Consider the following 23833-nt stretch of genomic DNA (forward strand, 5'->3'; position numbering starts at 1 on the left):
ACAGCTACGTTTCAAATGTATGAATACATAGCATAGCACAACATAGCACATCTCTGGTCGTCAGGCACCCTTAAGCTATTGCTACGGTACTGACCGAGAGATCTCCTCCGTAGAACGGGTGTATCACGAAAGTCTTGTTCCCGATGTGTATAGGTGGCGACTGACTTGTAACATTTGCTTGTAATGTATCGTTCACGGCGATCGTTACAAGTCAGTCGCCACCTTTGTAACACTCAAAGGGATTCGCGTAAAAACCGACAGCCGAGTGGAGCACGCGGTGCTCGCGTCGAGCGGCTCGGCTCGCTGCACTGACTGTTGTAATGCTCGGGTTGTATCGCGTTACATTACACCGAAATGTTACAAGTCAGTCGCCACCTTATGACGTCAGAAACACCATTTTAAGTGGAAAACCCTCAACTATGGAGTATTAAGACATTTTACAATCGGTCTACCGATGTGAATAAAATAAAGTAATTATTTTGCAATCGGCCACCTTTGTTCAGTGCCGATGTTTATTAGGTTCAAGGAAATATCGCCTATCAGTATATCATACTTAAGCCCTTATTGCTGCGGCATTGACCGAGAGATCTCCTCCGTAGAATGGGTATATCACGAAAGTCTGGTTCCCGATGTGTATGACGCCAGAAACACCATTTCAAGTGAAAAACCCTCAACTATGGAGTTTTAAGACATTTTACAATCGGTCTACCGATGTTAATAAAATAAAGTAATTATTTTGCAATCGGCCACCTTTGTTCAGTGCCGATGTTTATTAGGTTCAAAGAAATATCGCCTATCAGTATATCATACTTAAGCCCTTATTGCTGCGGCATTGACCGAGAGATCTCCTCCGTAGAACGGGTGTATCACGAAAGTCTCGTTCTCAATGTGTGTTACACCAGAAATACCATTTTAAGTGAAAAACCCTTTAACTATGGAGTTTTAAGATATTTTGTAATCAGACTACAGATGTGATTAAGGTCAAAGGAATATCGCCAATAAGTTAATAAAGCTCTTAATGCTACGGCACTGACCGAGAGATCTCCTCCGTAGAGCAGGTGTTTAACGAAAGTCTCGTTCCCGATGTGTATGACGCCAGTAACGCAATTTCAAGTGTAACATCCTTCAACTATAAAGTTTTAAGATATTTTGCAATCGGACTACCGATGTGATTTAAGTTAAAGCTCTTATTGCTACGGCACTGACCGAGAGATCTCCACCGTAGAACGGGTGTATCACGAAAGTCTCGTTCCCGATGTGTATAACGCCAGATACGCCGTTGCAAGTGTGGAACGCCGCCGACGCGCCCGGGTAGTCCTTCACTGTACCATGGTAGTAGCAGTGCTCGATTTCCTGCGTACAAAAAATTATATTTTGTATGAGCGTATCATGTGTATCGATGAGGAGTTTTATAGGAAAAGAGGCGATATTTAAAATGCCAGATATTAACTTTTAGCGGCAAAGAAAACTTTACAGCTTTAATCATAAGATGTATGGCTTATAAAATAAATAAGATTAATAAGAAAAAAAACTTTACAGTCCGCACCTTTCATCTTGAGGCTAATTCAAACTTATACCTAAATTATGTCATTATATTATCATTTTACCCTGCGTCTCGTTCGTGCCAATACATTTGTACGGTCGCCATCAGATATATCCTTTCCACTCTAGTGCCTTGACAATAGAGGCGTGTTCTGATATTTGTGAACACTTTGGCCGCCCTGATATATCCGATGGCGACCGTACAGACTAAGTGCAAATGAAATGTACGCGCGAATGTTAACTAAATTACATCATTTAGATATCATATTGATGTCAAAATCTACGTGTGTATTAGTTTCCTTGTCAAAATCACACTTTAATGACGTATATGTTCGTCATAATATCGTTAGAATGATTATACAGGTCCAAATGGTATTTTTACAAACGTGGAAGGGATTGACTAGAAACAAGATACTCGCATAGTTTACTTTGTATTTTATAATAAATACACACTTTCTACATCTGAAAATGAACTACACTGAAATGAATCGCGAGCTGTTAACAAAACAGTTCGAGATTACTTCCAACCCAGCCCGTTAATAAAAAACCTCTCACGAATAAACGCCGAACGATATTACCTCAGAAATATTATCCCTGCCGAATAAAATTCAGATCTGTTTTGTGTCAGCATAACATAAAATTGTCCCTTTATTATTAAACCAGGGTTCGGAGACAAAACCCCGAAAGCTCTATATAATAAGACCCTAGATCTATTCATTGGTAATAATAAACGGGACAAGGGCTACGTTAAAAAATTACGAAATTCAATAAAATATTCTGAGGGCGCAATTTTGCGCTCGGCAAGGTCTAATTTGTCATTCACAAGTATCGTTCTTTTACGGAGACGTAATGGCGGGCCAAAGAAAGAGCGGAAAAACAGAATCGAAAGTACCTATAGTATCGCCACGAATAAAATAGATGACCAAAAATGAAAAGGTGACAACGCGAGGGGTGTTTTGATTCTGTTAGTATTGATACAAAACCATCGTTCTAACTAATTGGTACGCGTGAAATGCACTATGAGTCGGTCCTTTTCCCCTTTTATTCGGTCGGTCGGTCTCCCATGCATTTATTGATGCTGGCAAGGTATACTACTATTAAAGTTAGATCAATTTTTACCAATCGTACAGCCAATAATAATGTGATTCAGTTATATCAAGATTAGCGAATGAGCCGCATTTGCTCGAAATAAACCCCTTCCCTTATTTTCTATAAAAGTTTAATTCATGTTTTTTTAAGAATTGTGAAAAATATTTTTAGAGTCATTTGATGGATACCGATATTTGGCACATCTTTGGTCTGTACATAACTATATTTTTCATGATTCGATTCGAGTTTAGTTTCCGCTAGTTGTAGCACCTTTCTAAACCGCCCATTTCCTGGCTTTAGCCTAAAAGCCCGGCTCGCAATTAGGTTGCGTTTTTTTTTTTCGTTCTGCGGCACCGCCAATTATGGGAAGTGAGCGAATGGCACGAATGAACGAATGAAAGACCAGCCATCGGGCTCGCAAGAAATTGTAAAGGGTTTTCCATTCAGTCCGCTGTAAAGATGAAAAGGATACGGGGAAGTCGTCAATGATATTTAGGCCATATTTCGCGTTTCTTCAGATTATCTGTGATCGTTTTTGTGATCAAATTATTTGGTAAACATCCTCGTTTGGATCTGATTAGTGTTTAACGTAGAGCACTCCTGTTTTGTCAAGTGGGTAAATCAAATATTATTTATTTTCAGGCAGATAAAGCCATAGAAGAGTATATACATCTAAACAAGTATTGAGAGTCTTCTTCGCTTGAAAATAGGTTTTTACAAAAGCGCCTTTAGTTACTGAGAAAAAAAGAATGTTAAAATCTGTTTTTTTTTTTGTAAAGTTGTTGCACCCAAAAATACCAACATTCGTGTCCGTTTATTACTTTCGTGTGGAGATTATTGAGACTACTTCTCTACGGAAGCGCGCTTATTAAAGGATCCGTAGCAAACTCAGGCAAATTTTACCTTCCCATTCAAACGGAGTTTCGTTATTTTAAAACTATGTATCGCATTGTAATGAAACTTTGAACATAAAATAACATTAGGTAGGTTTAGCTATGCCTATAATTAGTTAGCTTATAAAACTAACGAAATAGAGCATAAACAAGTTTTATATGAAAAAATTAATTACCATAGTATCCGAAGCTACACGAACTAATTACAGGCATAAAATATACCTTATTGTAAGTACAAAGTTTCAGAACAATCTACTTAGTCACTGATTTAAACTTTCACGATTTCTACACATTATTATAGGTAACTCATAGAAACGGAACTTAATCGCGCCGTCCTCGAAACGTCGGAGGTAAATTTAAAACTTAATATGCGATTAGGTCCCGTTTCTATGAGTTAATAATCGACTTAATCATTTTATAATGAGAGCGTAACTACGTTTGTATGAAAAACCGAGCTTGCTGCGGACTCTTAACTCATACCTTCCCCATATTTATGTAAATACCATTCTTTTTACAAGCTTTTATTTACTTTCACCTGACCGTTGTCAGTTTGTAATCACAAATCAATATGTAATCAGGCCCTAAGGCGAGTTCACACGCTCGTAACAGCCTTATTAACAATAAATTAATTAAGATAACAATAAATTAATTATTTTCAAAATGAAGTCAGAATAACGGTGTCTTTGATAAATTAACATAAATTAAGCTCAGAAACTGCCAACTGCCAAGGAGTGGAATGCCCTGCCCGAGTCTGTGTTTCCACATGAGTACAATCTAGGTCTCTTCAAGGCTAGGATAAATAGGTATCTCATAGGTAAGCGTGCTCCACTGTAGATCGCATTATCACTAAACATCGGGTGAGATCGTGGTCAAACGCCTGCCTATCTATACATAAAAATAAAAAAATGCACCCTTGAAATTAACGGAGTTTAAAAGAAACACGGTGGTTAGTAAATATTTCTTAAGGTATTTCGTTTCGTATTTTCTCCAGAAAACTGTGAGCAGATAAAACGGGGAGCCGTCCACATGGAAGCGGGCGCGATAACGTGTGAACTATACTTACGATAACTAGTCTTGTTATATGTAGATATCGAGGTATAAGAATTGTATAGGTCCACAACGAAGCGTGCAAACATAGAGAGGTATTTTATTATGTCTGATCATACTCTGAGGGGTAACTACCGCAGGAAGACCATCTAGTCGCGGAGCTTAAAAAAAGATCTTTTCTTAACATACCTTATTTTGCAAATCAATTGCAACACACTCGTAATATACAATATTTATTGCCCCATAGCTTTAGGTGATTCCGTTTATTTTGCCTAACTTTTTGCGCTGGACTAAGCGGTTTCCCTCATATATTTTAATATACGTTTAAAAACTTTAACAATTTTAACGCGACAGGACATAATGACGTGATAGAAGAACACATTCAAGTGATTAATGAGCGCCGAATTGTTGCGACGTAAATTTATTACCGAGAATTTTTCGAGGAATAATGTTATTGCCGAGGACGTTGATTAGTCTGTCGTGGGGAATACTTTTTAGAGAGACTTATAAAAACCTCCCGAGAATTTATAACTCATACGACGAAGAGAAGAGATTTTTTTTTTTTGTTTTTATGTTAAACTATAATAACAGATCCATAAAGTCAAAATTACAAAAATGGTGGCCAAGTTAAATGTATTTTGATTATACCGATTTCTGAAAGAACGACATTATACAAAAAAAAAATCTAAAATTTATTCTGCAAGTAGGCCTCAAGGGCTCTTTTACAAGTCAGTACAACATTGAATACGAAAACAAGTCACACAAGGTTAAAATGGATAGATATCAACCTGACATATTTGATATATTTAACATACGTGATATATTTAAAATATCACTTAAAATGGCACTGTTGCCAGATGTCAAAAAGCCTCAAAAAATCCGTATTTGGCTCATTTACGTATGCCTGTAATTTGTTTTTGTAAGGTTTTTAGACCAATATCTTATTTAAATAACAGACACAATATTTTGTAACTCCAAAACAATAATAATCTTCGTAAACTAAATTTATAAATGCCCCTACCAAAACCCCTTAGCCTAACGAATTTTTATGAATGCATGTACAAGTAATTCATTAGAAACACTATCGTCAGAACTAAATATATGTCTCATACTGCAATAACGCCTCCTCAAAATTCGACCTCAAAACTGAGGCAAATAGGTTGGATTTCCTAGTTCTTTGGCATGATACTATTTGCACTCCTTTGAAAGGTTTTTCATCTAAATATTGAGGGGTTGTTCATCGGTGCGAGAATGTCGCTTCACTGAATTTCGTTAATATTATACGTATTGGATTCAGATCGTGAATAGTTGCTTTGTTACTGGCCACGTACGTGCTATTAGTAATACAATATTGTCATTTGAGTATTTGAATGCAGTTTTGTGGTTAGCGGTGAGGTCCTCAATGAATATGTGCAATCGTAATTCGATATCTGTATTTATCTTTCGTAAACAGTCGATTTCAAATGTGGACACTTACCTACGCTTGTATGTAGGTAGGTAACATTGAACTTTTGATCAGATGGTGGTTTTGGTATTTTGAACTGCTGATTTTCATACTCGAAATATTTATTTTATATTGAATTAAAGTGAATTGTCAGAGCAATTTATTGATTAAATTTAGTTATAAAGTTTATTACATCGAATGTGGTTGATGTAAAATTGAATATATTATTATATTAAACGTAGGATGATTTTATTCATATGAAACCATTATGATGAACTATCTCGTGGTAAAGTAGTTAATATTACGTATGTACTATCTAGTAAATGAAGATTCGATTTAGGGCTTTGCTGTCAACCGGTAAGTCTAAGTAGATCAGTTGTTAAAGTTAAAGGCTTGGCCGAAGCAGTGAGTTTTTCCACTTTTCCTTTATTTATAAGCATCTTAGTAGAAGAAGAATAGGATGAATGTATCATGAAACTTTTTAAATTAATTTTCAAGTAATTACCTATACCAAAAAATAGTGGAAGGTGAAAAATATTTTTTAATCCGTACAAATTCACTACAATTCAACTTAACAACATCCTCCCAATTACCAATCTGTGTCACAGCAAGCGTCCAAAATTAATAAACGTCCTAGGAAAAGTGGAATTACTTTTCATTACCGCGCAGTGCCGGGTTTGAAAAATGAAGCAGCGATGTATGAAAGTCCTGACCTTGTTCTAATCGCTTCACGGGAATAGGCGAGTCAAACCGCTACCACCAGTTTTGACATTGACATATTCGCTCATGTTTACGTTACTTACTTTCTATGCATCTCACTCGTACTGGCATATCAATGCAAGCGAGATGTATAGAAAGTAATTTACGTAGACGTGAGCGAATATGACAATGCCAAAACTGGTGGTACCCGTACTTGTGGCTGTATAAATAGAAAACAGGACACGTGCGCTTATTCACTAATTAAAACTGTAGTAAGTCTTTAGGTAGACCTAGGTATCGATGGGCGGATGTGGTGGACACGGATCTACGCGAGCTCCAGGTTGAAGACTGGCGAGAAACTGCACAGGACCGGGATCAGTGGCGAGCAGTAGTGTTGGAGGCCAAGACACACTTCGGGTCGCTGCGCCAGAGGAGTAAGTGAGTAAGTAAGTCTTTATTCTCTGCCAACTTGCGACATATAAGACCGCGGACTGGACGCATGTGAACGGCGGCGCGGCGAGCGGCAAATCAAGGTCATTGTACGACGCTCGGCCAAATGTACGAACGGGCTTGATTTGCTGCGTCCAGTCCGCGACTTTTTAAAAAACGCGGTAAATACCGGTTTATTTCGGTTTTACTCCGAACTTTCATTAGAAGTATTAAGATCTTTATTGTAACCTAAATAAACCGGCTTATTCGACAAACGGCGAGACGGCCGGACGGTTTTTATTGTTCTTTCTAAACCTGACAAGAACTATTTGGAAATGTTCTCCTAAAAACCGGTTTAAAAATAACGGTTGAAAGCTTATTGTGGGGCTTAATTAATTTGTGTAATTAACTGATATTTATTTTATTATTTATTATCATCTTTATTCATTTAAAATCTTTATTATTTATTATTATTACCGACGATAGCTATTCTCTTTTATATAAAGAAACTAGTACTAGTAGTAAGTACTTTACACTTAATATTTATTCCCCTCAGCGTACGACTCTGGGCCCGTAATACGATAGGAATACGCGGTCATCTCGGTAAGACGGCACTGAGGATATAATTAGGAACGGACGCTTCAGATGAAAAATGAAGAAGGCTTACAATGTTACAAAAGTAAAGAACCGTTCTTTAAATTAATTGAAAATATGACGATATCGTTTAGGATGGTTTATTATAGCAATAAGAGTAAAATTGAAATGGAAGAAAAAACGATTCTATCATTCCCATCGGCTATTAGATATTACAACCCAGAATTTATTTTATTTTTATTTTATTTATTTAAAATATGTTTACACGACATTACAGAAATCTAATGCGTCATGCAAGCAAGATCAAACATATTAACAACAGCACAGAATGATGAAACAATGTCTCGGATAAACATATCGGTACGTATAAATATTATAGGACATTATTAGTATTACACAAATTGACTCAGTCCCACAGTAAGCTCAATAAGGCTTATGTTGAGGGTACTTAGACAACGATAAATATAATATATAAATATTTATAAATACTTAATTACATAGAAGACACCCATGACTCAGGAACAAATATCCATGCTCATCACACAAATACATGCCCTTACCAGGATTTGAACCCGGGACCATCAGCTTCGTAGGCAGAGTCACTACCCACTAGGCCAAACCGGTCGTCATAAACCGTCGTAACCGGTCGTATAAATACTTAAACATATCGGTTAACATACTAGTGTTGCATATTTTTACAAACAAAGGTACTATACACTTTTTTTATACAACATCGGTGGCAAACAAGCATACGGCCCGCGGCCTATGTACGCCTGCAACTCAAGAGGAGTTACATGCGCATTGCCGACCCTAACACTCCGCACTTTCGTTGAGGTCTGGCAACCTTACTCACCGGTAGCAACCCAACACTATGAGTAGGGCCTAGTGTTATTTGCCTGCGGTTTTCTGTAAGGTGGAGGTACTTCCTCAGTTGGGCTCTGCTCTAGATCTGGAATGACATCCGCTATGCTGTGCCCTACCACACAAAGCGAGATGACATTCATAATGCCCATACCTCTCTTGTGGACGTACCTAGTTAAGGACATACCCGGGTCCACACTAAATGCAACCTGAAAGTGTGAAATGTGTAGTCATTTACACTTCACCTTATAAATCAGAATCCCCAGTCGCGTCTGTCTGTCTGTATGTTTGCGATTAACTCAAAAACTTCTGGATGGATTTTCATGCGGTTTTCACCTATCAAAAGAGATTCTTGAGGAAGGTTTAGGTGTATAATTTGAACCCGTGCAAATCCAGGGCGGGTCACTAGTTTTGAATAAAATGCATGAAGGCTACGCAATCTATCGGTTATGTTTTATTTTAATTATTGTTTACACATTTTTCAATACTACATACAAATGTAAAATCTTCTGCAATCATATAATTTACAAACGAAGCGCACAAACATATATGACACATTCTTAAAAACCAAATAGAACCGTGTCAGACATTTTAACATGTTTCCTTGTGCAAGATATTATTTGCAAATGACTCTTTAATGAAAATAAATACATTCATTCATGAAGCGCCCTGTTTTCTCTCGTAGGAATAAGCGAGCTGGCTTGTAATTAAGCTCCGTCCGTCGGTTTGTCCGGCAATGCTTAATGCCTGATGCGGGAATAAAGCATGGTTGCTTTACACGATATAATAAAACTAGTAGCTCTCTGAACTATATGCTTCACGAGCAAAACTTGCAACTGAAGAAATATCTGACTTCACCATTTTGAATAAAAAACTTAAATATGACTCGAAAAAAAAACATCATCGAACCTGCTCACAAAATTTAACAAGAACCGGTTGATAATTGCGACCAGCGGTGGCAGCATGGTTCCATTTTTATCACTATGTCCGTCACTTTCGCGCTTACATACTTGTTAGAACGTGACAGGAATGGTGACAAATATACTAAAGAGTCGACCATCTTAGCCCTACTGTAGAGAACATGCGAAAGCATTTTCGCTGAGCTGATTCCATTGAAACTGAGACCTTCGGCGTTCAACAAAGATAGTAGAATTATATAAAACACGTCAAGACTTCTTTAACTACTTTCTTCGAATTTTACTGTGAGTAATAGCAAAGAAAAGGATAATGCCTATACAAAACGTACGCATTGTCTGTGTACAGGTACATAATGATATTACCTATATAAATACGTTCATAGCTGAAATGTATGGTCTTATATATTTACTTGACAAAAGGAGCGTGTTTCGTTAGGCTTTTATACTGATATCAAAAAGGCTGGGAGCCTACGTTCTTTGATGTCATAATTGAAACGTATTGTAGGCGGCACTTAGCCGGCTTTGCAGCTATGTAATTACATCATGTAGTGGCTGTATAATGACTCTCAATCTGGCTTGACGTGACACAAGTGAATATAATAAATCCCGTATTTCATTTTGTTTCTTAGGAACGATTTTTCTGCTGAAAATATCGGAGGTCTTCCCATATGAAGTCTGAATAGTGTAGTCAGCTCATAGAAACATATTTTTGGTCTTTTTTATTCTCTATTTTTTTTGGACTTTGGTTTAAAAGTGTTCTTCTTCTTCTGGTGCCATGCCCAGTCTAATGGGCGTCGGCGGTCAGCATGGCATTCAGCTCTCAGCTCTCTCTTAAAAGTGTTAAGGTAAAGTAAAGGTGGGCCAAATGGCTAGTTAGAGTGGCTCAAGGAACATCACAGACGGTCACCAGGGTTAAGGTACACCTAAAAGAAGATGCGGGGTCGACCGAACGGAAAAAAGAGGTCAGACCTTTGCCCAGCAGTACCTAAAACTAACAGATGTTAATGAGCATATTTAAATTTTTATTTTTTCATTGGATCATTTGGATTAATGAGAAAACCATTACTCTTAATCCATGTTTTTAAATAAATGCCTATATGCGTGTTTAATCTATCTCAAATACATAACATACATAACGACCTAAAATTATCGCCCCTATACAACTCATCGGGTGAGCAGGATTTGCATCTGTGCTTTTGATTCCTGTTAAATATAACCCGTGTGGTTCTATTTGAAATACCTTCAAATGAAAACCCCTATGCATTTCTCAAAGCAACGTTGGATTGTACACAATTTCGAAATAGGAATAACACGATCACTATCCACCAACAAGCCAGAGGCTACACGTAGGTACATTCATGTACGCCGCCATTTTAGAATAGATTTAACAACTGCCCTACTAACAGTGTCTCTATAGAGCATATAGCGCATCGCAAACTATCCAGTATAAGCAGACCTTTAATATTATATAGGCGTGATTAGAAACAACGCTAACGTTGGTTGCACAGGTGATGCGCTGGAAAGTGATAGATAACAGCTCAGAACGTAAGACTCCTGATACCAAAATATCGTATCTCTCCCGAGTCTCAAGTACTGCTTTCTAGTACGAAGTCGGCGTGACCCAATTAGGTCACAAGGGAATATCGAGAAGCGATATAAAACTTCAAATTCTGACCTAGAATCTTTGTCGTGGACGGAAAGAGCTGAAATTTTGTCGAACAAAAACTGTAACTTTGAGGTAAGGTTTTTAATCGTTTTCTCTTCCAAAATATAAACTATATGAAATCCTTTAAGAATAAAATAATAAAGATACGCTGTACCTTTTTATTACTGTAATTCTAAAGTCAGAAATTGTAAAGAGAGTTATTTTAGGTGAAATTAGTGACTAATTCTAAATAAATTTTTTAAACTTACTACGAAATTTCAGAATTCCTTTTTAAGTTACTCAGTGTTCCCCTGCTGGGAAAAAGGCTTTGTGATCCCCTGGAGCCCATTGATTGAAAATTTTGACTACTTTTTACAGAATAAACTCAAGTCTCGAAGTCTTGCTATCTCTTTTTTGGTTTCCCTCTGCCCTGGTAGCTAAATTGTGAAATCCAGGCAGTAGCTATTTTGGCTCATTTTTTCAGATTTATAGTAGACATATTTTTTCGGCTCACGTAAAAGTAATTTATTATCAAAATACCACAAGTTAAAATTTGTGTCACAAAATTGTTTGCCCTGCCATAAATCAGATCACAGTTTAATTGGCTCAAAATAAATCCCAAAGAAACCTTCACACAAGAGCCGTGCATCAGCCTCGCCCTTACTAAATTAAACAAGGTGGCGAGAAAATTCAATCCAATCTAAACTTCCTTCAATCCAATTTGAATTTCCTCACCTCGCCCCCCGTCCGTGGTTCGCAACGCGGCAATTTATTTCAGACCCACCCTCGGAAGCGAATACGTCGATTTGTATACTCGCCTCCGATATCAGTGTTGGCAGTTGTTTTTCGGCCCATGCAAAGCAGATGAAGAGTCTGAGAAATTTATGAGAGTAATTTTTTCTAAATGTTCTATATTCTTGCATATATGTACGCCTCGCAAAATACACCTGCTTTTCAGTGAACAGGTTCATTTTAACTTCTTTCTAATAATATTACGTTGATTTAAACTCATTTTTAACTATTAATATTATATTCGACTACCGCAATATTTATTCAAATAAAACTTCTGACTCTGTTGACCACGAACGCAATGTAAAGGGCTCGACATGACGTATTTAAAATTCATTAGAAGCGATATAATTCGTTCACATTTTATTTTTTAAATCTTTTTTTAATTCTCCAGTCTCCTGGACTTTAAACGAAGAATCTATTTATCTTTTTGATGCCATGGCTATGAGATACATTGTTTAAGGCAGGTAATGATCTTGCTGTCCAGGGCAAGTAGTCCGCTGTAATAAAATGAGTCCAATTTAGCAAATTTGAAATGCGTAAGTACTACGTTATTTTGTACTGAGGTGGACAATAAATAATATTTTTTGTAGGTATGCGACAGAGATCTGTTAACTTTTTAGACTTTAAATAAAACATATTGATGAAAAGCTTTTAATTAAATAAAACGTCACCATTATTGAAAATAGCGATCCCATTTTAATATAAAATATCAATGACATAAAACATAATATGGCGCGGTTGCAACAAAGCAGCATAAATATTAAATATCTATCTGGCAAAAAAGGAATTCAATGGATCAGGTGTATTTATTACAGTTTGATTAAAATCTGTATAGTTCCAGGTATAATAATAAATTCTATAGCATTGCATTCCTAGTTTAATAAAGGTTCATGAATAATTGAAGTTAAAAAAGCTTTCCGGGTAATAATTTAGCTTGTGGAAATTGTACACGTGTAATTGAGATGTTTTTTTTAAAGAAACATTTTGAACTTTAATCTCAAAATGATGTTTAAACAAGAAATGAATTTTAATCTCAAAATGATATAAACATTAGGATAAGATGAAAAACTAGAAGAAAGTAATCCACAGATATTATAAATAGAAAGACACAATAATACCACAGAGTACAAAAAGACCGCTTTGAATGTAGTGAATTTTAAGCAGACAATATTTTGAAATCGCGGTAAACAACAAAAGACCCATACTTAAAATTAAAACAAACTGACAACGAAACGCCTTCAACCGACACAATAGCACATTGTTTTTCCAAACGTTTTTATTCTGTATGTTTTCTAAATTGAAAACATTTCTCATTTCATCGTCCAGGATTAAATGGCGATTGGCTTACGCGATTGCACAGATCCCATTTCCCTATCGCAGAACGGGAACCTCAATTTAACACAACGCCGGATCAAATCGACGAATACGCCGATTCTAGGCACCCTAAAATCCCCCTTATGATCGACGACATAAGGTGGAAATGAGCTGATGGGATCGCTGTCGCGGAAATGCTACTGATGATGAAAAATTGCAAGGACATTGGTTAATGTCTTAATTTCTTTTGGGAGTTTTTGCAGGAAAATTTAGGTTTTTGAGTGTCGGGATTATTCCAGGCATAACTTAACGTGTCCCATTACTTATAAACCTAGATTTTTTTTCGTTGTTTTTAGGGTTCCGTACCCAAAGAGTAAAACGGGACCCTATTACTAAGATCCGTCTGTCACCTATATCTCATGAACCGTGATAGGTAGACAGTTGAAATTTTCACAGACGATGTATTTTTGTTGCCGCTATAACAACAAATACTAAAAATAACGGATCCCTCAATGGGCGAGCCTAACTCGCACTTGTCCGGTTTTTTATGAAAGGGATGTATGATATATTTATCTCAAGTTTAACAATTGCGAGTTTTCAACTTCAGTGGGAATTTCGCATTATTCCCCATCCACGTATGCATAAGAACAAAAGAGAATGTTCAAAGAGTTGCCAAAGTTTAAGCGGCGGCCATTGCAGTGATCAATCAAGTCCTTAGTCCCGAAATCCTTTTAAAATGATAAATACACATTGAAATTATAATTTTTATGGAACTAGGAACGATTCCGAATGCGGAATTACGAAAATGACTTTGAGATTTAGGAGGTTAAACCTAACCTATGTACCTTAAACCAATGAAATCATAGTTTATTTATACATTTAAATGGCGTGTTCACGTTGTTATTACTAAGCAAGTTTTTTTTTCATAAATATTCAGAGGATGATGACTACGTTTGTCCTCTACTTTCGTCTTAACAATGTTTACACATTTTCGTAGAATTATAGCGTAAAGTTCCAATCTCAGGATTCGCAGAATAAAACCTTAAAAAAACACCGGACTAAAAAAATGGACAACCGCTGCCGCACTGCAGTTACTTTGAGAATAAAACTTTTAATCTGGACCATCATTTTGTTTGCAAAAAGACTGAGGCTTGCAATTAAAACCGGCAGACTTAGCCGGTTTAATTAAAGTTGTCGCAATCGATCTGCTTTAGAAGCAGGTAGGGTAGGGTTTGACCTATGGTACCTAAAACAGAATAACTTTAGAAAAGTTTGGGGTTAATTTGATAGTTTTAAAATGGCTACTTCATTAGGATCATGTATTATTTCCTCGATCTTTTCATGTAACAAATTAGATTATACTACTAAAAATCCCGCATAAAAATAAAATATGACTTAAAAATTGAAATTTTTAAGTCACCCTTGCTCTTCTAAGTAGCCCAGGTTTACTATTACTTAGTGGCGCAGCGACCCAGAATGAGGAATGCCATTTTAGCGCTGCGTTCCTCCTCCATTCTCAAAACGTGTCCAAGCCAGCGAAGACGGTGAGCTTTTGTTTCGCCAACAATATTGGGTGTAGCCACAAGAACTTCAATCTAGACGTTTTTGCGGAGTCTAAAACTGCCATCTTCTCTTCTCACAGGGCCCAGGTTCTTACGAAGAAGTAGTCCAGGTTTACCAATACAAATTTGTTACGGGTATGTTGTAACACTTAAGTTAATTCAATTACAGTCTAGTCGCCTTGGAGGATGAATACTAGAATAAAATGTACGTGTGCCAAATTTCGACCAAAAAATTTTATGAGGAAAGATTTTAGTAAATAAAACAACGTGTGAAAGTTATGCGAGGCCATGCAAAAATTTAAACAAAACGCATTAATACTAGCGGATAAAACAACGCGTCAAAATATTTGCTGCTCTCGAATACTTCGCCAAATAGAGATATATCTCAACGTCGCGTTCAAAAGTATCTGCAACAGCTAAGATTTATCAGACATATCTAACGAAATACATATCAAAGAATGAAAGATACTTTTGATGCAAAGTCTGATACAATACTTTTGATGCCGACTGTACATCAACTTAAAAAGTTCCGATTACCTTTGGTAGGATTAGATTAGATCTTTCGGTTGCAATTTCTGGAGCCCGGGAATTTCTTCAGCAACCTAATTATCAGTGTTCGACCCCATCGTGTATATAATCAAAATAAAATTCCCCAAAACGTATCTCAAGCAAATCGAAAAGACCAGCCCAAAAGCGAACCGAAAAGACAATCAACCTAATGAAACTCGCGTCTCGTTCGACCCAAACTTGGCTGTAATAATCCCAGTCAAAGCCCATAATCGCGGAGTTATTGAAAAACAATCAGACCAGCGCATCGACAGTCTTAATCGGGGAGTTCTTAAGCCAAGTTCTGATACGAAAATTTCTACGAAACTCAATTAGGACCTTCTCAACACTTTAATTGTCTTGCTGATGAATTGGCCAAGTTTTATCGACGTCCGGAATGATTGGCCGGAGGACAGGACGACAGGTTTGCAATGAGCGATGGATAAACTTTTAATTATTGGATACGTTTTAGGTTCGGGTGAAGGTTTATGAAGAATTGAATTAAGGTTTGAGTATCAGGTGCCGTTTAATTTTGAGTGAAATCTGTTTAAGTTTGGTTCGATCCAGTCAGTTTAAGACAGACGATATAAAGTTTCATTCTACCAAAATCTTTAGTTAAATACCTGCTTCCTCGGTCCATTCTTTAAGTTTAGGCTTTACGTTATGCATTTATACAAAATCACCCATAATCAAAGTCATTCTTAGGTCAAGTAGGTAAGTATTCTTTCAATTTCACACTACATCAAATAATTCGTACTTAGTTTAGTTTTTGACAGGCATCGCCAGTTTTAAGCGTTCTGCGGAAACGCTGAATCGGTAACTAGTTTGAGAAACTATAGTGGGTATTTTTGACGGGAAATTGTACCGTGCACTACTACGAAATATAAACTGAAATAAATTTTATATACGAAGAAAAAGTGACCAAGGCCTCCAGTGCCCCAGGCTGGAATCGAACCAGCGTCTTCTGTTATCGCGGCAGGTGCCTTAGCCACTCGGCCACCGGAGTCAAGGCGGCCGGGTAATACTTCTAATAGTATTGATTGGCAGCGCCATCTCTCTCGCTAGCTCGGTATCACCTGAGTTGATCCAATTAGAAGGTCGGACTATACTGTTCTACCTAAGGGATGGCTAGGGGGCGCCGTAAGCCTTCAGTAAGAAATGCATATATTTGGAAAAATTCGACCAATGCCGCCGTGACCCCGGTGGCCGAGTGGCTCAGACACCTGCCGCGATAGCAGAGGACGTTGGTTCGATTCCAGTCTGGGGCACTGGAGGCCTTGGTCACATTTTCTTCGTATATGACATTTGTTTCAGTTTCTAATTTATATAGTAATGTTTCTATTTGAAATAAAAAAAAAATCTGAAAATAATTTAATTTGTTCTAGTACTTCTAATAGTATTACGAAATTTTTAACACATTCCAGATTATAGAACTCCATGATCACAAATCATAACTAAATCGAATAATTATATATATACTTTTTCTTTGTATAAGTTTTTTTAATATGTGTATCATGTATTAGACTCAGCGACATAAAAAAAAACCTGTAAAATAAGATACAAACCCTGCTTCAAAACACAACATCCCATACTAGAATTGATATAATGTAACCCCATTTTCTGTGTGACAGTCGGAGGCAAGATTAGCCGATTCTGATCCACACACGGTCTGTATCGGTAAAACTTCAAAGATGCGGGAAAGGAGGCAATCTCTTTGCTCCTGTGGGTCGGTTTACTGGTTATTGATTTGAGATATATTTGATGTTATAGATATAATTACTATGCTTGTGTTCAGCTTAGACAAAAATGCTTTCGTATGTCCCGGATGTTTTCGACTACAGCTCGAATTTCTCAACCGATTTTAATGAAATTCTATCATTCATTTATTCATTCACAAAACAATAGTTTTACATGTCAAAAGTTACAGTGTGCTATATTTAAAACCATTTATATCTATAATTAATATACACATATTTTGTGAGAAGGTTCGAAAATAATATTAAATTTTTCAAAAACTACAAACGAAACTAATGATACACAAGCAATAGGTGGAATATTCGGCGAACAAAAAAAAAACAATGTTTTCACGAAAAGCGACGTAGATGACTAATAACTTTTATGGATAGATATTAATCGGTGTAATAATTGATGCAATTATACTATGGCTACATAATGTCACAATAGTTGCTATAAACAAGAGTAGGGATGTCATGAATATTTGCATTCGTATTCGTTTATACGAATATTCACATTATGTTATTATTCACAACGACATTCGCATTCGCATGAAATTAAGCGAATGTTTTGCAAATGCGAATGTCCGCAGGTCGTGTCCTGCCTCGTCGACTCGCGTACGAGTATGGGCAGTGCACGCAAACTGTTTTCAGGTAATGCATTTTGACCAGTAGAAGTGGGGCGACACTCCTCCTCTTGGTCTTTCTCGGCTCCATTCGGCTCAACATTGCTCCGAGCAATTATTAGGGTTGGCACAACTTAACGTCTCTTTACGTACACGACCACAGAAATGATAATGAGTTTTTGACAACCCTAAATGACCGACAGGGATACTGCCATACATTAGAAAGGGACACCAGAATTTGTCCCTGAATCGCTGTCAAACTTCGGTTTTGTAGGAAGTGTCATTTCTGTACGGTAGTACTATTTATTCTGTGCCAGTAGACAGCATGTCTCAACACTTTATAACATCCCGTTTTAAGGTTACATATGTTTTATGTACAGTCGAGTTCATAAATATGTGTACATTCTTTCACCTTATTGCAATGGATTAACGTATATAAATGTATACATATTTATGAACTCGACTGTACATTACCTACTAACACATTTTTTTCTAATTAGGAATAATAATACCAACTACATACTCTCTAACATTCGTATTCACATTTCGGATTCGGACATTCGCATCCTAGCCATTCGTATTCGCATTCACATTCGCGAATCGTGACATGATCAAGACTAGTGGTGTACAAATAATTGGTTAAAAGCTGTCCCAAATGAATAAAAAAACGATCGCATTTACAGAATACTTTTTTCTATTTTTATCGAAAACCATTCAAGTATATAACTTTAAGAAAATGTGCACTGAATAAAATGGTCCAAGTTCGCAGCAAGCATGACGGCAAAAACATCCGCCACACTAGAGACTTCACAATACAATGTTTCGAGAAATAAATGTTTTGAAAACGGAGATGAGGACACTTGACTGTAACCGTTTTAACTGAAGCACACTTAACAAGACTGTTAAGTGAACTGGTGGAGATTTCTATTTGAAATAAGTATTAAATTACATCGGAGTAGATTTTTTAGCATCTCGCATATTTTCCGAGAATTATTTTTAAAGTATGCAAATGTAGCTTTTTATGTGGTCGAATTAGCAGAAAATTGCGACAAATAATAGCTGTATTTAAAGAACAATTTTTTTTTTTAGCTTTGTTTAATTAGTCTTAACACGCATTACAGTATATAGTATAGCAAACTAATTTGTCAATAGAAAAAGGTGCGAAATTCAAAGTGTTACTATACGTTTGGGGGTATAATATTAACGAAGACTTACCTACGGGTATGGAAAAGGATTTATTTTCGCCTTTGATTTTAATTAACTATCAATCAATTTATTACTATTGAAGTTAACTTTAAATCTTGAAAAAAAAATACAAAAAGTATTGTAATGATCACGGAAGATCACTAAGATAATACAGAAACATTTCTACAAAACTCGACGTTAGCACTGCAAGCTTCTAATTAAAGTAGGGATAAATATTTTGATTTTGAATGTACTTGAGCACAGAATAATTTTGCTGTCTAATGGAAAATGTATACAAGTAATAATGAGAAGGGTCCCCATTTAATTTCAATTACGCTTTTGAACGGTCGCCGTATTAGCCGGTATTTTTATTAACGTATAAATATTAATGAAGGGCGTAAATATAATTAATAATGGCAAGCGCGCAGAAAGGTAGGATAAGATGCGAAAATGCTATGGGTCCCAACTCAACTATAATATTCATTTCGAAACGGTTTAATCAAATATAATGAAATGGACCAATCACAGCTCGCCGCGGTCAAGAAGACGAAACAAAACGATAGCTCAAATTAATTATTTATTTTAGGTTGTATAGTAGAAACAATTGTTTCATAAGTCATAAACGCACATGTGACACCCTTAATATAGCAACGTCCATAGACTACGAAAACCGCTTACCATTGCTTATTAGTATCCATAGGCTACGGTGGCCAAAATCGAGAAAAAACTGTCTAAAAATTGAATTTAGCAAGGAGCAAGTACCAGGGCCTCATGAGTTACGAGAAGGTGTAGTTGAACAACCCGCCGGGCCCCGGCGGCCGGGGCGCGTACGAGTATGAAGGTATCGCGTCTGCTCGCGTATCTTAAATTGCCGTATTGACTTGTTTACCTATAAGATTTTACTCGTTTAAAGTATTATTTTTGTTGACTCGTAGAAAAAGTATTGTATACAATAGTGATATAATCAAGCTTTTCAATCTCGTACCTCACTTAAGCAACTCAGCAAGCTTCGTTGCTTATAAACTCAAATTGATGTCATATATTAAAGAAAAAGTGGCAAAGCCCTCCAGTGGCGAAGGACACGTCCGAAACGGCGTCTTTAGCTATCCGGCTGGCTAACGCCATGAACCCCTAGACCACCCCGTCGCGTCGCACATTCGCCAAATTACTATTTATTTTCCTTACAATATTTTATCTTTGCTCATAGTTTCTGTTATTTTATTTTTATTGACATAGTTGCTCCATATTTACTTACACTATAATTAAACAGGGTTCCTTTTTTTAGAATTACTTAACACTTGAATGCAGTAACATGTGCCTGCTGAAAGCGGCGTATAATGTTATAATATATTTATAAACTACTAATATTAAGAACGCTCCACCAATATAAATATTTGCATCGTGTCGATGTTTCCAGACGAGACTATACTACACGTGATTATCAGTATAAGGCCACATACAGATTATTTATTGACTTGATCATAAGTACAGACTACCGAGTACAGTAGCGAGCAAGTGCCCTTGGCCAATTGCTCAGTACTCGGTACTCGGCCGACGGCACTCCCTCGCCATTGTACTCGATATGAGTGATCAAGGCCTATGCTCGTATTTGTGGTAAATATATTTCCCAAGTGTTCGAAGATTCGTGTTCAAAGAACAAATATTGCATCATGCTACACGTTATAACATGAGAAAATGATATTTTAAGCTAAATAAAATATGTAATGGTAATAAATATATCGTAGTAAATAAATTAGTCCGCGTAATTTTAGGCGACACTGTAATTTTATGTCTAAATAATATATGGAGCCTTGCGTTAGACCATTGCTTATTAATAGATAGTTACCACCCTAAGCTAAAATCGTGCAATATGGACGAAATGGACAAGAAAGGCCGACCCCGATTTTCATGTTAACTTTTACACATTCACTGCCAGCAACCGCTATATAGTTCTCTGTTCGGAATAGGCCCTTTTCGCTACATACGCTTTTTCCCCGTGTTATCGGTTACGTTCGTAGTGCATAGCTCGTGCTGGCACAGAATGTGTTAATTTCATTTTCAATTCAATAACTACACTATTATTCTTACTAACAGTGTCAGGTCGGCCTATGCTCAGTCCATATTTCTTCATTACTCCGATATTGCAGGTTATGTGAAGCGAATAGACTACCTCCTATAAATCCCGTATTATGAAACTTATACGAAAACTCGAGGTGAACAGGCATACTAATAAAGTTATATACCACCGCACCATTGCTAACTCACAAAATTGTAGATATACAAAAACAGCTCATAATTACTGACGACCATGATAAGGGAATGCTCCCGGTACTGAATTCGTATGGCGAGAACCGGGAATTCCTGGTTCCGGTACTGTATTTGTATACAAAACCGGTTCCGAGAGCACTCCCTAATAATCATGATAGTCATGCAGAGATCATAGTAGTGGATGCAACTGAACTAAGCGTTTGCGTTCATATATACTTAATTACTATGGGAGTGAATATATGCGCTTCTTATACCTCTCGTGTCGAATGATAGTTCATTTTTATATGGAATAGCTGTCACATGAACTTTTGTAGACATTGTTGTAAGTTAAGTACATTGATTTATTTAGACATATATCATTTAAGTAATAGAAATACGGTAAAAACATATCTTTTTTAAATAATTCGTATGATAATTAAAATATATTTTACCATAGTTCTTTTGTGTAGTTTGACATTTAGAGACTGTATACATTTGTAATAAGGTATCTAATATTTAATGGATTCCATATTTGTAATTGTATTTTGGTAATTTTTATTGCTTTTAAAAATTTTACATGTAAAAGTGATCCTGTGTCCTATTTGCTAAATAAATATTTGATGGTTGAGACTTAAAGGAACTGTTAGAGACTATCATTTGACGCGAAAGGTATTCAAAGTCGTTCTAAATGCTCAATCTACTGGGGAAGTAAATGATCGACGAAGCATTTTGAATTTTATTGCAAACAGCTAGTTCTTCGCTTGAGTAAATATGCATGTTATGTTTGAGCTCCGCCTGTTCTTTGTGCCATTTTCTTTACCTCGCCGTGCTGTGCATATTTACATTTTGCATGAATAATGTTTCAACTTTCAAGCACTTACCTGTGCGATTTTCTATATTCTAGATTTCTTTAAGTTCAGAACTTTATGTGCAGATCGTTATCTAGTTTTATAGGGAAGGTTTTGTCGACAACCAATTTTTTTTTAAATCAACTTTTAATTTTTCGGAAGAAACCAATTACTCACAAAAGCGAGCTAATGTAAACCTTACTCGAAAGTGTGAAGGTGACTTTGACAGCGTCCATCATAACAACTATAGTTGTCCTTGGCGCGGTGGGCATGACTAGTAACGACGACTTTAGGTGTTCTTGGCGTTCAAAAGGTTTAAACAAATATTGGATATGTCGACGAACCTTTTTACTCAATATTTTATCTAAGTTCAGTGTTCTTGTAAACTAGTGAGGTTATAAAATCTGTACAACCCCACCAACGGCTAGAGGTTTACGCAGACGCTCATAGTATTTTATCTAAACTGCAGTTTTCTTTCCACTTTGCCGGGAAGCAATCTATTTACAGCACTTAATCTCGGTGCAAGAGTTTTGTTGCCCACGATTAAAAGTTTGTGCATAAATCGCACTAGATGGCGCTTTACGATACTGCTATGTGGAGATTCGCTCTTGTAAGTATCCCGTATGGAAGGTAGGTAAAATTGTTCTGAAGACTTGTGCATTTACTGTTACAGTAAGTAAGTAAGTAAGTTTTGTATAAAAAAAATAATGGTGGTTAAAGTTGGTAGTAAATATCTACTGCGGAATATATTAAAATTGAAGAATAACATGCCCTTTATGTCAAATATGAGATCTCGACTTATGAAGAAAAAGTTAAAAGATGTGAATACATTTGAACAAAATAACTTAAAAAGCACCCCTTATTATGTAGCAACTGTAAGAACATTAAAATATTAAATTGGAAAACATTAATGTGTGTAGGGACTTCTTGAATTGCAGTGAATTCTAGTTATTCTCAGAACGCAGCTCGATTAGAACTGAGCGGATGGACATTGCGGATATATATTTGCTATCTAATTGTTACTTTTAGTAAAGTACATTACGCATATTTAAAGCAATTTTCCTGTTATAACTCTTACTGCGAAAATAGTTACAAATTTACAATGGTGCATTTGAAATCTACGTTCGTGATTTTTTATCGAGAAAAAGTTGTTTAATCTGGTTTCCAATCGATGAAGTAACTACAGAAAGGTATATCGAGGGCTTCATGCTAAAGGGGCGTATAAGCAAGAACCCTACTTTTCAGGAGAGACAAAAAACTGAATAACTTTTGTTACAATGTACCGATTGTTCTACAATTTTGCATAGAGTATTTAAATTACTGTCTGTTTCATGTGTCATGCCTAGTTTCGTTCTACGTATTCTAAAAAGCAGTAATTATGTAGTTACGCCTCTTTACCACGACAGTAATTTCCGACATATAGGTTGAAATTTTTTGAAAAATACTTGAGATTTATGGTCGTATAATTCATTTTTTTTTCTATTCGATAATTTAATCATGAAAGGTGGAAATACTGTTAATAATGCAAAATACTTTAAATTTACAGTAATTTAGTCATCATTGTGTAGTTTCTTCTATTTTTTCTGATTTTTATACGCCCGTCTGGGCTGACGAATCTATCGTGTAAGTATCCTTTATTTGTGGCCGTATAATAGGGCGCCAAATTATATTTTGACTAAATATTCATAAATTCATCTAGATTTTACCATTAAAATTATTCCTGATGGTTTTGATAGTGTCACAACTGTCCACGAGATTAAGCAATGTCGACTCGAGCTGGTTACCGATTGGGTAAGTAACTATTTTGAATTGCCACTTTG

At 36.3% G+C, this 23833-nt stretch overlaps 1 protein-coding gene across 11 annotated transcripts in view; it reads right to left on the reverse strand.

The window, feature by feature from the left end:
• Positions 1-23833, reverse strand: part of LOC133521066 (disintegrin and metalloproteinase domain-containing protein 11) — an 813047-nt gene that overhangs the window by 177460 nt on the left and 611754 nt on the right. For all 11 annotated transcript variants that reach the window (XM_061855801.1, XM_061855805.1, XM_061855799.1 and 8 more), the window contains one exon: positions 1207-1353. In XM_061855801.1, coding sequence (XP_061711785.1) covers positions 1207-1353 — 147 coding nt within the window. The remainder of the gene's footprint in view (positions 1-1206; positions 1354-23833) is intronic.

The sequence above is a fragment of the Cydia pomonella genome, chromosome 9 (assembly GCF_033807575.1).
Source record: "Cydia pomonella isolate Wapato2018A chromosome 9, ilCydPomo1, whole genome shotgun sequence".
NCBI classification, from domain to species: Eukaryota; Metazoa; Arthropoda; class Insecta; order Lepidoptera; family Tortricidae; genus Cydia; species Cydia pomonella.